The 16,114-nt window shown below is 49.1% G+C and overlaps 1 protein-coding gene across 2 annotated transcripts; it reads left to right on the top strand.

The window, feature by feature from the left end:
- Positions 1-10,803, top strand: BATF (basic leucine zipper ATF-like transcription factor). Of its 2 annotated transcripts, none has more exons than XM_063399021.1 (3): positions 1-825; positions 7,713-7,817; positions 10,198-10,803. In XM_063399021.1, exons 1-3 carry the CDS (start codon positions 820-822, stop codon positions 10,402-10,404), a joined length of 318 nt encoding a protein of 105 aa, XP_063255091.1. In that variant the 5' UTR covers positions 1-819; the 3' UTR covers positions 10,405-10,803. The 2 variants fall into 2 exon arrangements, with proteins under 2 accessions (XP_063255091.1, XP_063255090.1); XM_063399020.1 differs by lacking the exon at positions 1-825 and adding an exon at positions 3,663-5,893.
- The last annotated feature ends 5,311 nt before the right edge of the window (positions 10,804-16,114 follow it).

Consider the following 16,114-nt stretch of genomic DNA (forward strand, 5'->3'; position numbering starts at 1 on the left):
AAAAAAAACAAAAAAAAAAAAAACAAAACCAAACAAAAAAACCAACAACAACAAAAAAACACATAAAAGTGGCAAAGCCAAGTACTGAAAAATCTAGAAATTGCCAGAAATGGGTTTGCCTAGGCAGCCTAGTGCCAGCTGTCTTGTGCATATGATCACTTCCTACATTTTGCCCCAGATTGCCACCTCTTCAGCACCCAGGTTGGACCTTGGCTGGAGGGAGCAATAAGCTGGACAGCTATGCTGCCTCCTTTCTTAGCAAGGCTGGGAAACTCCTATCAAGTTAGTGAAGTGAGAGACTGCAGAAAGAAACGTGGTTCTCCCGGTAGACAGCTGATGCCTCCCTGGAGAGCTGGGTCTGTGTCATCCCCTGCCTTGAAGTTACTCTGTGAGTTGGTGAGCCACATAAGCAAGAGCTTTCACAGAAGCAGCCACGTCTTCCTCATTTCCCAAGCTGCTTTACAGAAGAATTGAAGATTTTCAGATGCAGTCACAGACATCAGGATCTGGGGTTTGACTAAACTAAGTGCTATATAGTGCCAAAACTATCAAAAAATTTAGATCCTAGTTGGTTTAAAACATGTATCCAAAATTAATGAGTACTTATGACCTGAATCTCTTTTGTCTCTTATTTTGCACCTGGTAAATAGGTATAACTCCATCCCCTCATCCCCAGCTCCGGACCTGAAAAAGTGGCTGAGAAAACAGCTTCATTAATAACCCTGAAGCACTCACTCAGTGCTGAAGTGATGAGCATTACAAGGAGTCCATGAAGAAATGGAAAAGCAGGATGTTGGAGCATGCTGACTGCAGGACAAGATGAAGGTAACACAGCCACCCCAATGAATATACCCTAGTGGATCAGGCAGCCACAGAGCACAGCATGAAACACAGCATGAGGGCGTAAATGCAGCGTGCTTTAGGAATTTAATGATGGGATTTCCATAATTTTGAGCACTTGACTTACAGCCCTTGTCATGTATCAGACATTCCAGGTGTAAAGTACCTGTTTCCTGTACATTGGCTGGTTGCACCCGGTAAGGACTGGAAGTGTTGGAGTTTGCTCTGTGCCAAGTGGGATGAATTTGGTGGGATTATGTTTCAGCTCTCCTGACACAGCCTCACTCTCATACTCAGCTCGGTCAAGATGAAATAGCTCTGGTGACAGAGACTGGGGAAGCTGCACATGTTGCAGACAGGACATGCATGCTGGCAGAGTGGGTCATGGCAGAAGCATCTGGTAGAGAGCAGGGACTTTGTTCAACACAACCATTCACTTAACATCTCTTCTTAGCACTGATTTCTATGCTAAAATCTCCAAATTCATGTTAAGAATTTATAAACAAGTTGTTGCAATTGTCCAAATATTGTAAGAAATTATTTGCATAAAATGCTACATGTGAAGCAGAAACAACCTTGGTGGTTTACAGGAGGCTGAAGTTGGTAACTGCTCTAGGCTGGATTTTTAAATAGCACTAGGCACTGAATGGCTGTGCAAATGAGATGAGTGAGGTGGATGGGGTGAGATGCCATTTTGAATATTGTTGTCATCAATCTGCTGCAGGCAAGAGCTCTGGAGCAGTAGGTTTACAAGGGAACTCCAGCATCCACCTGTGCTGAGGAAGCTGATTGCACATGTGGGACACAGGGATAAAATACCCCATGTGCTCTCTTGGGTCTGAGGAACTCATCCTCGTAGCACCTTTTTTTTTGTTTGTTTGTTTGTTTTGGTTTTTTTTTGGTTTTTTTGGGTTTTTTTGGTTTACCTCTTATTTAAACCCTGGGAACATAACTCATAATATAATTGATTGCATCATGAGGCAGGATTCAACCTAGACTTCTTTTGAGAGACATTTCTTCCCAGCCACTTCATATAAAGGGGCTTGAATAACTCTCCTGAATTGCCCATCTCAAGGTCTTCCTAACCTCATCATGTTTCAAACATCAGACCTCCACCTTTCCTGCTGCAGTTGTAGCCTGTTGCTTCTTACCCTGCTTTGGCTGCACAGAAACCATCTGACCACCCTTTCCATTACAACATATGAAAGACTGTTCCTTCCTCACCACCCACTTCTCATCCCCAAGACTTCTCTTTTCTAGGCTAAATGGGCCCAACTTCTTCACTCCTTTCTTTTAGTGCAATTATCTCTGTGTGTTTATCCTTTGTTTTGTTTTCTTTCAGACTACTTCACTTCTTGGCCTGGGACTCTGAATGGGTCCTGCACAGGCAGCACAAGGCAGTCACCTCCTCTGCCCTGTCCCAGAACCCCAAGTCAATACGTGACCCCTTAGCTGCTGGCAAAGCTTCTGTTTTCAGTCGTCTGCAACCCTTGGAGTTTTTCCCTGCTATTCTGCTGCCCCATCAGTTATTCCCCAGATCTTCTACCTACAGCTCGCTTTGCTTTACATTTGCATTTGTTCTTGCTGAACTTCATCTTGCTGCTTTCAAACCATTTCTCTGCAGTCGAGGTCACACCAAGCCCAGGCTCCAGAGTCCCTGCAGCCTCTCTGTCCTAAGACAAGACTCCCATCAGCATTGCCTGCTGTAATTTACAAGGGACAAGTACAGGACTGGTTGGTCCTGTCCTTCCCCTAAAAACCTTTGGAACCTTCCTTTCTCCATCAAGGTGCTGGTATGGCAGTAGCCTAGCACTGGTGAGTTTTTCCAGTGTCACTGACAGTGATTTCACAGCTCCTGTGATTAAGATCAAAGAAAACTCAATGATTCCAGAGAGAAAGTCAGGGAATGTTATTCACAGTGTAAATTTAGTCACCTAAGTCAAGCACAGAGATTAGGAGACTGACTCCTGAAGCTCCCCCTTATGGAGTGGGGGAGCCTGGGCAGGGGCAGCAGGAAATCAGCTCCCCATGTTGTGCCTGGGAAATGCCCAGGTCATTTCCCACAAAGCTGTGAGCAGATGCTGGTGCAGCCATACTGGTGGTTTCTGCTGCTCTGGTTGGGGGATCACATCTCTGACCAGAGAAATGGCAGGGGGCTCTCACTGCCTGTGAGGAGATAACATGGGCCCAGCCCAGAGAAGCATTGTGAAGGCTCTGCCCATCTTCCCACCAGGAGACACTTGTCTCACAGATGCTTATTCATTCATAAGCGGAAGGAATTCATTAATATCACGGCCAGTTCAAGGGAAAAGAGTGTGTTTGGACACGGCAGGAAAAGAGATGCTCTCTTAGTCCTGCTCAGAAACACAAAGTGTCCAAGCCCTCTCCCATGCTGTTGCTCTCTCCTTAGGTATCTTCATCAGCTGTTCATAAAAGCCCAGCTCTGAGCAAACCAAGGTGCACTCAAAACCTTCCTCCTGTGGATCAAAGAACATGATCAAAGGCTATAGCCTTTGCCATAGCCACATTCTAGACAGTTTTGCACTGACTGTCCAGCTCCTGCCAGGACACTCAGCTTCCCTCACCACCTTCTGCCAACAGCTCCACCACCTTCCCAGCTGCCTCCCAGATGCTGGCCCTGCTAGGTACAAAAGGAAGGAGTTCAGCTAATTTGTGCAATAATGGAACAAGGATATTTTTCTCTGAGGAAGGAGCTGCCTCCATCCAGCAGCCTGCAGAGCAGGACAGAGACCAGGCAGTCTCTGAAACCTGCTCCCCAGCAGAGGAGTGTGGTTTCCTCGGGAGAGTGGGAATCCAGCAGTGTGCTTCCTGGAAAGGAAGTGCTGCACAGGGTTACCGAGTTCAGAGGAAGTGTAGCGATGCAGCGAGCTGATGGATCCTTCAAGGGCTGTGCTGCTATCCAGTGCCTTGGGAGGCCTCAACTCAACACCTCTCACCTCACCGATGCCTTTGGGTACTCCATTTCTGGAGCCAGCTGCACCAGAAGAGCCCTGTGTGCTACAGGGGGGCTGCACTTCCAGGAGATTGGGTCCCTCAGTGTGGGTCGTGCCAGGCAAACCCTTGCAGCAGTGTTAAAAAGTGTGGTGGATCCTAGCATTTGCATATAGCACACCAGGAGGAAAAATACACTCAGTGCTGTGAAATGTTCAGATAAAAGGGCTAAGAGCAGAACACCGGTGCCACAGGATGTTTCTAAAGAGGGAAATGGGTCAAAATGGAGTCGTTTCCCTACCGGAGCAAAGTCAGGAGATTTCCCTGAGCCACCAAGCCTGCAGCCAGCCCCATGCAGTTCTTGGTTTTGGCCAGGTTTGCTCCTGTGTTGGCTCCATGAGTGGCAAGGATGGAAAGAAATGCTAGCAGTGCCCATGCAAGTCTGCATTGAGTTGCAAGCACATGCTTCTCTCTAAGTGTATTTTCTGTGCTGCAATACAGAAATTTTTCCCAAATGATGACTGCATCTCAAGTGCCCTGAACTATGTTCTGCTGCTGAGACTTGCTAGCTCTTCCTACCTGAGGCAGGAGAAACTCAACCAAAAGACCCACAGGCAACAAAAAGCAGTAAGCTGGGAACTGGGAATTGCTGTTTTCCACAGCAGTGGGTTACTGTGGATGGGTTCATGCCTGTTTCTAGATCTGCTCCTTATTGCACATGCAAGAAGGTAGCAGCTCCAAAGTTGTGTGCTCCTGTCTGTGGATGGAGAGCCTGTTGGCATGTGACCCTGGCTCACCCTGCTGGATCTGGTGACATGAGCAGATCAGAAAGCAAATGGTCCCTGCTTTGGCACTTCCTACTTCTGCATTGTCACCTCCAGAGCCACTAGCATGGGCTACTCCCTGAAGCACTGCTGTCCTAGGGGCTGACTGCACATCTTTAGTCTTCTGAGGATCATACTAAGGATAGAAATAGTCCCAGAGAGCACAGACTGGAGGACAAAGAAGGGGATCCCAAGCAGCTTCTCCTTGCTGCTGTCTGCATGGGCTGATCCACAGATTCTTACATTTACAGCACTTTGTCTGCCAGGGTTGATATTCCCTTAAGGGCCAGTGGAGACATCCTAATGAATGTTTTAAAGTGCTAAGTGGCTTTGCTTTGTAGAAAATACTGGTCCTACCCACTCCAAATGTTCTATGATCCTGAGCTTTTCTTCTTAGATGGGACTGGTGCTCCAGCGTGCTCACATTAAGCACCTGCACAAGCAGTGTTTTTGTGGCACCTGCTGAGGGGACCCGTCCCCTGCCCGGGATGCGCGTCAATGCTGTCGGGGGCGGCAGGAGGGGGCGGCTGGGCTGTGGGGAGATCTGTGGCTGCTTGGGAATTTCCTCAGCTGCGTTGGGGTGACTGAGGTTGCCTAGGGCTGGACTGACCTCCTGCCTGCATCGGGCTAGCATGGAACACGGTGTCCCTGGACTTTCTGTGGCTCCCAGTGCCACCTCCTCCGCACTGTCCTCCTTTGAGGGTCCAAGTTTCACAGCCAGAGCTGGGGCTTTTCTTCCTTTCCATCTCTGCTGTTTGTCTCAGAGAAAACCCATCGTGTTGTTTTTCAACTGCCTGAAGGTGTTTTTTGGGGGTTTTTCAGGCTATTTTGAAGCTCATTTTTCCCAGATGTGCTTTTTTTTTCTTCTTTTTCTTTTTTTTTTTTAATTGGTTTTTTTAAAAAAAAATTCTTCTGTAAATTTTCTTCTTTGCCTTAAAGTTTCCGGCCACGTGACTTTCAGCTTACATCCCTGAGGTTCTGAGAAACCACAGGAGGCTGAGACCTAAAGGGAAGGTGCAGAGGCTCTGAGAGGAGAGGCAGCGAAAGTGTTGGAGGGCAGGAGGACAGAGTGCTTCTGGGACGGGTGAGAGCAGGGAGCCAAGGGCCACACCAGAGGTGACAGAGGAGGACAGAGAAGAGGCAGAGAAGCAAGACAGAAAGCAAGAGCACAAAGGAAGCTGAAGAGACCCTGGGAGCCAGAAACAGCAGCTATGCCCCACAGCTCCGACAGCAGTGATTCCAGCAGCTTCAGCCAGTCTCCCCCTCCCAGCAAGCAGGTAAAGCAGGGGCCCTTCCCCAGCTCTCCCCAGCTATTTCAGGGTGGGCCACGGGTGGGCAGGAAGTAGGGTGGCACCCACTGTTGGTGTTTTCACAGTGCAATATAGAAGAGCTTTCTAAGAATGGCTGTGGGGAGAGACATGCAGGGCTCAGCCAAGGGCCCTGGCAGAAGCTCCAGCCACTGAGCTGGGTATGGGCTGAGAGAGATGACCTGGTTACCTGGGGCTACACCAGGGCAGCTGGGGGCCCAGGACCCCAGGCACGGTGGATCCTATGATACGTGCCAGGCAGGCAGGAAGCTTTGGCCTGACTTGGTGCTCTGGTGAGGAGCCTGAGCAGGCACCTCCTGGCCATGGAACAGGGCAGCTGAGGGGCAACCTGCCCGCTTCCTGCTTCTGTAGACAGCACTTGGGACCCAGAAAAGCCCTGCTACTTTGGATCTGCTTTCTTTACTGTTCATTCTCAGCAGTTTTTCATGTCAGTGATGCTTCACAGAAGGATTTTGTTTTGTTTCATTGCATTCCTTAATGGCAGGTTTTTGCTGGCAGATACAGACACAAGTCTGAGGTATTCTCACTGCCTTTTCTGGCTAAACTTTATTGTATCTGTCATTTGCCATTTCTCTAGGGCTAGCAACAAGAGCAAGTGCCTGAGACTTTGCTCGGAAACCTTGGGGTTCATCAAGGCAGATGATTTTTGGCTTGCAAAAAAGGATGGGAATGCATCCTGGCTTGCATTCTAGTAAAGACAGGGATAAAGGATATAATGTTCCAAAGGATATAATTTTCCAAAGGATAGGAACGGACTTGATGCAGGACATGGGATCTGCTATATCTGAGACAATATCTGAGACATTTTCAGGTATTGAAGACAAGGATAGAACGGTTAAGTTCAAAGAAAAATATCTTGGGCTGGGGGAGGGGGGAGAGGATGTGGACAGATAGATGGGCTGGGAAGATAACTTTTGTGGCTGAGTTTTGTAGTCTTGTGGAGAAGCAGTGGTGTGAGTGTTAAAGAGTCCACAAGAGGGGCAGTGCAATATGAAAATAGAAGATGAAAGTCTGTGGGACAGTTTCAACTGTCAGAAGGACCAGATCTCAGCAAAGAATGGCTGGTGCATGAAGCTCATGACCTGGAGACCTCTGTTCTCCCCTGAATAAGGGGCTTGGGAGTATTGCAGTCAGCACTGCAGGCATTGCTAACAGCAGACTCCAGAAAAAAGCAAGGACAGGGATCAGAGAGATGAAGCAAATAAGATCTGTGTTAAATACAAAAGCTCTGAGTTTGTCTAGTTAAACAAAGCAGGGACCATATTGTGTTGTGAGGGTCTGCAACCACTAAAGCCTGAGGCAGAAGGGTGATGGAGAATAGAGGGACCTACAGGGGTGAAAAGAGGAAAACACAGGCTGAATATCTGGAAAATGGTATATCGAAGGAGCTGGAATGTCTACAGTGCCATTACCCTGCAAAGAGAAAGGAAAGGAAAAGGTTTTCTGTACAAGAATTCAAATTGTCTTTTTTCCAGGGGAAGGTTCTCACTCTAGTCCATCAAACTATATCCCAGGCCAGTGTGTTGGTGAAGGGAGAGTGGCCATTTCCCAGCTGTGCTGGGATCCTCAAGGATGTCAGATGTGCCCCTCCTGGCAACAGGGGTACTAAAAGCATCACACATCCCCTGGGCTACGGCTTTATACTGGTGTGGAGGGTGTGTCCTGTGCTTCAATGATGTTATCTGCTGTGTCCTTTTCCCAACTACTGCCCTGCAAGAAAAGGGTGAGGGAGAGAATTCCCAGTCATTTCCATGCCTTGTTTCCCTAGGACTCTTCTGATGACATGAGGAAAGTCCAAAGGAGGGAGAAGAATCGCATTGCTGCCCAGAAGAGCCGCCTGAGGCAGACCCAGAAAGCAGACACGCTGCACTTGGTGAGCACTCCCACCCTCCCCTGGTGCTGAGGACTCATAAGAGACAATGTGCTTTTCCCCTGGGACTGGAGCAGAGATGGTCAGTGGAGGCAGGACAGGAGCAGTGAGACCAAGGCAGGATGTAAGAGCAGCACTTGCAGTGAGAGCACACAGCCCAGGATGACTGCCATTGAAGTGTTTAGTTTTGCAGCTAGTTTTGAATCCAACTTTATCTCTCAGTCTTTCATTACTGATTTCCTTTCCCAACCTCTTCTGACTGAGCTCTTTGAAAGCACAGTCCCACCTGGGTTTGCTCTCCCCAGGTTTGAGATTCATGCCACCACTTACGCAGAGGTGCAACAGCACACAAAGATACTTTTCTGTAGCACTGTGGGCACCCCCAACAGCTCTTCCTGGTACAGAGAATTAGATATCTGCCTTTCAGGAGGGATGGTCACTTCTGGCTGTGTGTGTTTGGGCAGGCATATGTAGTCAGTGCTGGAGCATAAGGCTGGGATGCTCTACATTTTGCACAGTGATAAATACAGTCCCGTGTATTCTGGGCCAGTGGTAGGAAGGATGAAGAACATGCAGCCTGCAGTGGCCAGAAACCATCTTTATCCTTGTGCTGGGCTTGGCTGTCCTGTGAAAAGTGGTAGTTGAGCTCATGTTCAAAAAACATCCTTTGATTTAGCAGTCTCCATATTTCCATTATTGGAAATAATTCTTGAGAATCCAGTTCTGAACCTTTGTCCTTACATAGTGCCCTTAGTCCATGGTTGGAGCTAGGTTTAAGACAGAGATTTCACTCTTTTCTCAGTAGCTGATGAACCTTCTGGACCTGACATAGCTCTAGGCTGATTGCAGTACATCAGCCAGCAGCAATGGCTCTGGGCAACTGTTTCTGAGAGACCCTTTCCTGGGTGTCAGTGGTCTCTCCACAGTAATCCTAGAGGTAGGGATGGGCTCTGAGCTTCCTCCAGGAAAATCATGCCTACCTGTGCACCAAACAGAATTGGGCTGCTTTTCTTAGAGCAGATAACAAACCACTTGCTTATGAGATTGCCACTGCTCATCTAGCACCGATAGCACACAGTCCTTGCCTTTTCATTGGGGTGGGGTAGTGGGGCTTAGTCCAGTTTGGATCTCAACAGGCAGATAAAAAAATGCAGGGAGGCAAGTAGATGATGGATGGTAAATTTCTGCTAGTTTTTATTTTTTTCAATTCGAGTGGACAGTGACCCCCTGCTGCTCCTGGGTTCATTCCCTGAGCACTCTTCGCCTTGGGTTGATTCCGCATCAGGGACTTTGTTTTTCTGATGTGGTTCTTTACAGAAAACCATGGCTCATTTTGAGCTAAAGTGGTATGAAAGGAGGCACCAGCTCCATCTGCCCCAGGGTTTTCTAGCTTATGTTTTGAGGGGAATGAGTCATGAGAAAGCTGGGACTCCTGGCCCCTGGGTGATTCCCATCAGTTCCTGAGTTCAACAACAGTCATGATTTCCAAAGCATTTGGTCATGCCAAATGCTGTTTGCTGTGTGAGCTCCTGCTGTGACTGCAGCTGTAACTGCTGGGTGCATTTCAACCTGTGCAGGAATCAGCGTGGCAGTGGAGGTTCACTTTGACAAGATGATGGTGCAGCTTTCCAGAGCCTCCCCTCCAAGTGCTGGGTCTTGCTTTAGCTCTCTCAGCTGAGTTTCCAATCCTCTGGTCCTGCCCAGGCTGCTGGCTCCATGGTCAGTTGATGCCTGCAATGCTTCAGTCTGGAGCTGGCTACACTTCAGCAGAAGCAGAGGTTGCAAAGGCTTTGGTGCTCTCAGTATTGTTGAGACAAGGCTGAACATCATTATTAAACCCTTTGTTGTTATTCTCATGAATACCAGTATTAATTCAGTTCTTCTGAGGCCTTAGTTTCTCTTTTCTTCTGACTCAAGCGTCTCCCCTTCCTCCCCATGGTGCGCTGCTTTCCTCGGCTGCTGGCAGGAAGCAGTGAGTCTCTTCTTTCCAGGGCCATGACAGGTTTCCTGTGGCAGGTGGTTTTCTGGTTAAAGACGGCGGTTATTCAACGTGCTCTCCCCTGGGGGCTGGGCTGCCCGGGAAGCGCCCGGAGATGTGTGTGCATGAGAGGGAGCGAGAAAGCCTGGGCGGGAGCCAGCCACAGTCAGTTCTCGTAAGCCGGGCCGGGGAGCGTGGCTGGGGCTGCCGGCATCGCACCCACACCCGGCCTGGCCAGCTGGCGGAGGAGGGTTTGCCCAGGCGTGGCTCTGTGAGGAATTTACCAGAACTATAGCATTCTGGAAATTCTGTGGGGCAGAGAGGTGAAGGACTATAACCCTCATGTCCCTACCTCGTCCCTGTGGGTCCCATGCTGAGAAAGCCCCTGTGGTTTTTTCTCCTCAGGAGAGTGAAGACTTGGAGAGACAGAATGCTGCCCTGCGCCGGGAGATCAAGCAGCTAACAGAGGAAATGAAGCACTTCACCTCGATGCTGAGCTCCCACGAACCACTCTGCTCCATCCTGACATCCCCTCCACCGCCTCCAGAAGTGCTTTATGCCACACACTCTTTTCACCAGCCCCACATTAGCTCCCCACGCTTCCAGCACTGAGCCAGCCTGCAGGACAGCAGCCTGCCAGCTCCACTGATGGAGAAGTAACTTTGTGGGGCTTGCTTTTCCATCCAAGGGAAGGAATTGGACAGATAGACATTCCTTCTTAAAGTATGTATTCTGAGTGATTTGCCTAAGACTTGCTCCCTGTGCAGAAATGGCAGAGCCACCATGAGGTATCTTTGGACAGTTTCCAGCTTGGATTCTGGGAGGAAGAGGCAGTCACAAAAGAGCACCAACCCCCTTCTCTGGTCCTTGTTTGGGGAGACTCACAGGAGTGTGCAGCACGGCAACCTCCATGAGAGCAGCTGGCTGTGGCACGCAACAGCCAGAGCTCCAGGAAAAGGACAGGGAGCAGGGGTGGAGGGGAAGGTTGGGGGCCACAGAGTGTCAGGGCAAAGCTGGTTTATTTTTGTAAAATAAAGATTGAAAATGCTTAACTCTTTGTTTCCAAAATAGGATTTGAGTCACTCCTAAAGCCTGGCATAATTTGGCAAAGGTACAGTGAAGAGACAGGCAGCAGGAGGGGAGAACTTGGAGCCCAGAAAACAGCCCTGCATGCATAGCAGTCTAATCCAGGGCCAGCAACCAGAGCCCCACGTTTAGAAGGGGGGCCCATGCATGTAGGCTGGGCAGGCTGAGGAGCAATGGTTTGTAGGGTGATGATGTCGCTGGGGAGGATAGGTCTCTCCTTGCTGCAGGGCTGGACCTGGCTAATGAGTGTGACATGCCAGGTAGTATCACAGGTCTCTGCTGAGCCTCTCAGCTCCCTGCAGCTGGTGGCCATGCCTCACATGCTCCCCTTGCATGTGTGGAGGTGCACTGCCATGTTGTGTCAGCTCACAGGCAGGTCTTGGTGGGATGGTGGAGCCTTCAGTTTGGCCAGCAGCACAGCTGGGAAGGAGCATCATGGCATGGAGGGAGCTGGTGCTGTTTTCCTGGCATGCACAGGAGAAGCAGCACCTAGCAGGACTCTTGCTCCAAGGTACCCTGCTAAGGCATGTAGCTGCAGCCTACATTCTTTCTCCTTGCCCATCAGTCACAGCTTCACAAAAGGCTGCTGCCCTACCTCATGCATTGAAACAGATGAAACCTGAAAGGTCAAAGAGGAGTAGATTAGTACTTCTGAGACTGATTTGCTGGAAACACAAGCCAGTCCATACAGGCAATCTCTGCACCTTACCCCACACCAGCCAGCGGCCCATTTATCAGCCCCACTCTTTACACAAGGCTGAATCCCACCTGCCAGTGGTTCTGTTGCTCACAGTGGTTCAGGACTGCTGCCATCTTCAAGGAGCATCAGCTGCAATCTTTTCAGCATAGAGTACCACACACAATGCTGCTGATGTAGGCTTTTAAATGAGGGAAGTAGACTAAATTTGTAGATATCCTTCTTGCAGGCCCAGAGAAGCGGCCTATTTCCAGATGGGTTTTGGCCCATCATCACAGACCTCAAGAGCAGTTGGGTAAAGTCTGTAATGTGCTGTGCTGTGCACATTTTCTCTCTCTGGTTTGCACTAGCAAGATGATAACCAAATACTGCCATGTCTCAGCAAGCTGTCCTCAGGATAGGTGCAGGTAGCACTGTGATTTCTCCTGCCACAGTCTGTTCAGAGGTTTGTGAGCCTCCTGTCTCCAGTTTCTGTGCCAGCAAGGGAAGCACGGTGGTCAGAGATGCCTGGTGTCAGCACATTGGCCTGGTGTCACCCAAGGTGTCACCTACAAAAGCAGTGCTGAGGCAATAGGGGATTGCTCTGGCCTTCCCTGTCTGTGTGGCTCTGGGATGAGGGATGAGCACATTTAGGGAAGGACATAGGGAAGGATGGTGGTTGTTCCAGACAGGGAGCTGGGTTTCTGCATATATGACATGCAGAATACATCTACAGGAACAATTTCAATGTCTTACACCATCCTTCTCTGCTAGATCTCACACTAATAGGCTTCACCCTAACCATTGGTTCAACAAACAGAGCTGCTGGTTCCTTGCACAGGACATGCTTTGAGCCAGTCGGGCTGCACAGGCTCTTCCCAAGGTTCTTTTCTCTGTAATTTGTCCCTTTAAGTCTGAGAGAGACAACTGACTCCAGCTCTAGATGAACCTGTCTTTACAGGCCCTGCTTCTGCTCCTTGAGCTTCTTGTGAATTTTCTTCCAGATTTTTCACTTTTGCTGTTCCTTAGGGTTCTGATGTTCCCATGCTTCCTGGTTTACAGTCAGAGAAAAAAGCTATTTGAAAAACCCCTTGCCTGGGGTTTGCTGTGGAAGGCACTGCAGACTCATTGCTCTTCACTGGAGGTTGCAACAGAGTCCCACCAAAGCTTGCAGTGTTGCCCACAGTGAGAGATCTCCACCCTTGCTGCGACCTTTGTATTTTCTCATGGCTATAAAATGCTAAGCTTGGTTTTAGCTGCAGATGGAGGAGGTCCTACCATGATGTACATGAAACCTATGCCCACTCACATACGGAGCCAATATTCTTGCTGCAAAGCTGTCAGAGTCTAAATCCTTCAGGCTGGGTGGGGTTCTGTGTAATGCCCATAGAACTACTAGACCCAGTCACTGGTAACGTCTCAGACATATTACTGCAACTCAGAACGAAAATAACCAGCAAGTGGTGAGACTGGCAGACGGGTTTGCAACAACATCCTCTCCAAAACCTAAACAATATTCTTGGCATCATCAGTCAATGTGTCCTGCTCCCTCTGTGGGGCTGACTGTGAGCTGGAAGGCCTCCTACCAGTGCTGAGCTCAGCCACTTTGGCCAGACCAAGCTGTTCTGGTGTTCGCTGGTCCTAGGAGACACATCTTCAATCTGACATGGCTTTGTCCCGGTCTTGCCCTCAAAAACCTGATCACAGAACATGATCTGCGTGGCTTAAGCCGGTTTTGACCTCTCCCACCTTCTGAAATGGTGAGGTACCTGGGAGGCAGCCTCTCTTTGTTATAAAGAATGGTTCTCCTGGGAGAATGTCCTTGTCACCAAAGCAGCAAGGGACAACATATCCTTTCTGCCCTTTCAGACAGTGTAGGGAAAAAAATCCTTTCCTAAAGCTATTTGCAGAGCTGCACAAACTGCTTGTTCCAGCTGTGTGAGGAGATTCCTTCACTTCTGTACTGGTGCTGCCTCTTGCTTCTCTTTCCCGGGCTCCCTGCCTTTCCTCAAGACTCCTCACACGCTGCTTTTGATTTCTCAGTGGCCAAGTGCCTGTCCTCTGGTGTGGCCCTCACTGCTGTCGGCAAATGAACTGCAAATGAACTTAAACGAGGAGCAAGGTGCAGGGAGGTGGCCAGGGCAATCACTGCCGATTGCTTTCCATTGTCTGCTCCTCCCAGCAACGCAATTCCTGTAATTTTCATTTCCTTGGCATCTGGCATTCCTCAAGTGCTGTGTGTGTTATCTGGCCGTGCCCCGCCTTCAGGAGCACCGAGCTGCTGCCTGCTCCAGGGGAAGGGGATGCTTCTGGGCTCGCAGCCGGTGAACCGAGTGATGTCCGGGCCTGGGGAAGCCTGTCCTGCCCCAGGAGGGTGTCAGCGCCCTTCTGCTGCGCTACAGAGCACCTCGCTGGAAACATCTCTCAAAGCAGTACAAAAACGAGGAGGCTGAGAGACCCTTTTGCAGCAGGGGGAGGCCAGAGAGGAGACAGAGCTCTGCGCTGCAAGCACAGCCGGCCGAACGCCGCGGGTGTGCTGGCCTCTGCTGGGCGAAGGCTGCGCGCTGCCAGCCGCACCTGCGCTGCTCCGCGCACAGCCACCGCGGCTAGGGACGGACCAAGCAGCTCTGGGGGAGCTTTGGGCACTTGTGTCACAGATCCCATGCCAGAATTCACTTCTGTTAGAACTACCAGCCTGCATCAGCACGAGGATAACCTCCTGCATGCTGAACTAAAGCAGCAGCCCAAAAAGAGACCCTCTCTGCTTCCTGCAATGATTGTAGTGTACAAAGCAGCACTAGTCACACAAAAATGCTGCCTGGATGCTAATACTTCAGTACACAGAGATCAAAAAATATCAGGAATCACTGCTAAGAGACAAAGTATTTTTATAAATCACAAGCTGTCAAGAAGGGAAAAAACAAAGCATGGCATGAAATGGTTAAGATTTTCTCTGAGTGAACAGCACTGTGCTCACTTTGTCTGTGTTCGGCTGTGTTTTTGCCACCTTAGTGATTGTTGATCTGGAGGAGATTTGAGCAGCGAGGCAGAGTTATATGTATCCATTAAGTTTTTTGAGGTTACTCAAAAACTCTACCCAACTAAATGTTAGGGAGCACATACTCATTGCTTGCCAGGGCAGGGTTATAATCCATGTGTTAGGGTTAAAATATGAGACTATAATTTTTATTGCAGCTGAGGTTGCAGACACCAGCTCCTGAGAGTTCTCCTACCTCAGAGACATACATGCAGTGGCAAGACACCTTCCCCACAACTCTTATTCCAGTTCTGTGCTTTTTGCTAAGACACTATCAGCTTTTCTCCCCTCACAACAGCCGTGACTTGGTGCTGTGGTCCTCAGAACTTCTCCCAAGTTTGTTTTTTTGCTGCAGTGTGAGTGGGATAAAGAAGAGGGAAATGCCTGAGTTCAGCAGTGAGGCTATGCACAGTTCCAACACTCTTTTATTATTAATTAATGTCAGCTGCAAGCGATAGAAGATTAAAATCTTTTTCTCATGTCATTGCCATGAACTGGTATGACTCACTGAGATGGAGGCTGGAGGATGCTGAGTAAGAAGGGCTTATATACTTCAAGCTTTGGTATTTGGGGTTAATCCGTGACCCTGATCTGGACCAGGCATGGAAATCTATAGCTGAGTTTTGAGGCTAACTCAATCTTTTTTCACTTCTTTTATTCTGAGCTGAACAAAGACATCTTCGTATCTCATGTGCATGCCTGGTGCACAGCAGAGGAGTGAGGTGGGTTTGCTCCAATAACAGAGCGTATGCACAGCTCTCTGTATCTCCAGCTGTCTGTATCTCCACAGCTTTTCACAAGCAAAGGTTGAGAGCTGGGCTCAGATACTCAAGCAGCACAGCAGGCTAACCACAGTTACACAGTTTTTGGATTAGAGCCGGTTCTCATCCGGCCTGATCAGAGAATGGGGCAGCGCAAGTTGATATGTTTGCAGAAGGCCATGCAGAGGTAGCATAAGCACCCTCTGTCTGGAGGGGTGTGTGCTAACCAGGAACCAGCACCTTTGAGGCACCTTGTGTGCAAGTGCTTGTCCATCCTGTGCACTCCTTTTACATCTTTTTCTTACTGCAAGGAGGCAGCTGTGAATATTAGCACTTCAGCCATTCCCTCCCATCTACTCTTTACAGTTCACACTTACACCACTCATCCACACAAACATCACATCTGAACTGGACAGAGTTAAATTAAAGCCATTGCTCTGTTAAAGCCAGGCTTTGAACAGGGAGATTAGATTTGCAAAGGACTGGTTAAGTTCAAGCTGCTCTTGGGCAAGCCCTTGCAGCCCAGGCTGGAAGGTGTCAAACTGGAAAAAACCCTGCCCCTAGCAGGGCCACACAAACCACCATAACTCTTTGTGCCCCTCTAAAATAGACACAGATGATGCATCTTCACTGAAGCTCCCGGAGAGTGAGAGCGACATATGAAATATGCTGAAGGGGAGCAAAACCTTATTTCCTTTCCCCGAGTTCTACTTCTGAAAGGCCTAAAGCTTTGGACAGTACAGGCTGGGTGCTCAAAGTTAG

Source organism: Prinia subflava, chromosome 5 (assembly GCF_021018805.1).
Source record: "Prinia subflava isolate CZ2003 ecotype Zambia chromosome 5, Cam_Psub_1.2, whole genome shotgun sequence".
NCBI classification, from domain to species: Eukaryota; Metazoa; Chordata; class Aves; order Passeriformes; family Cisticolidae; genus Prinia; species Prinia subflava.

Bases quoted from the DNA above. Each gene is read 5' to 3' on its own strand.
- BATF (XM_063399020.1), top strand. From the start codon at position 5,828: ATGCCCCACAGCTCCGACAGCAGTGATTCCAGCAGCTTCAGCCAGTCT. The intron at 5,894-7,712 runs GTAAAGCAGGGG...TTGTTTCCCTAG, and splicing joins CTCCCCCTCCCAGCAAGCAG to GACTCTTCTGATGACATGAG. The intron at 7,818-10,197 runs GTGAGCACTCCC...TTTTCTCCTCAG, and splicing joins AAGCAGACACGCTGCACTTG to GAGAGTGAAGACTTGGAGAG.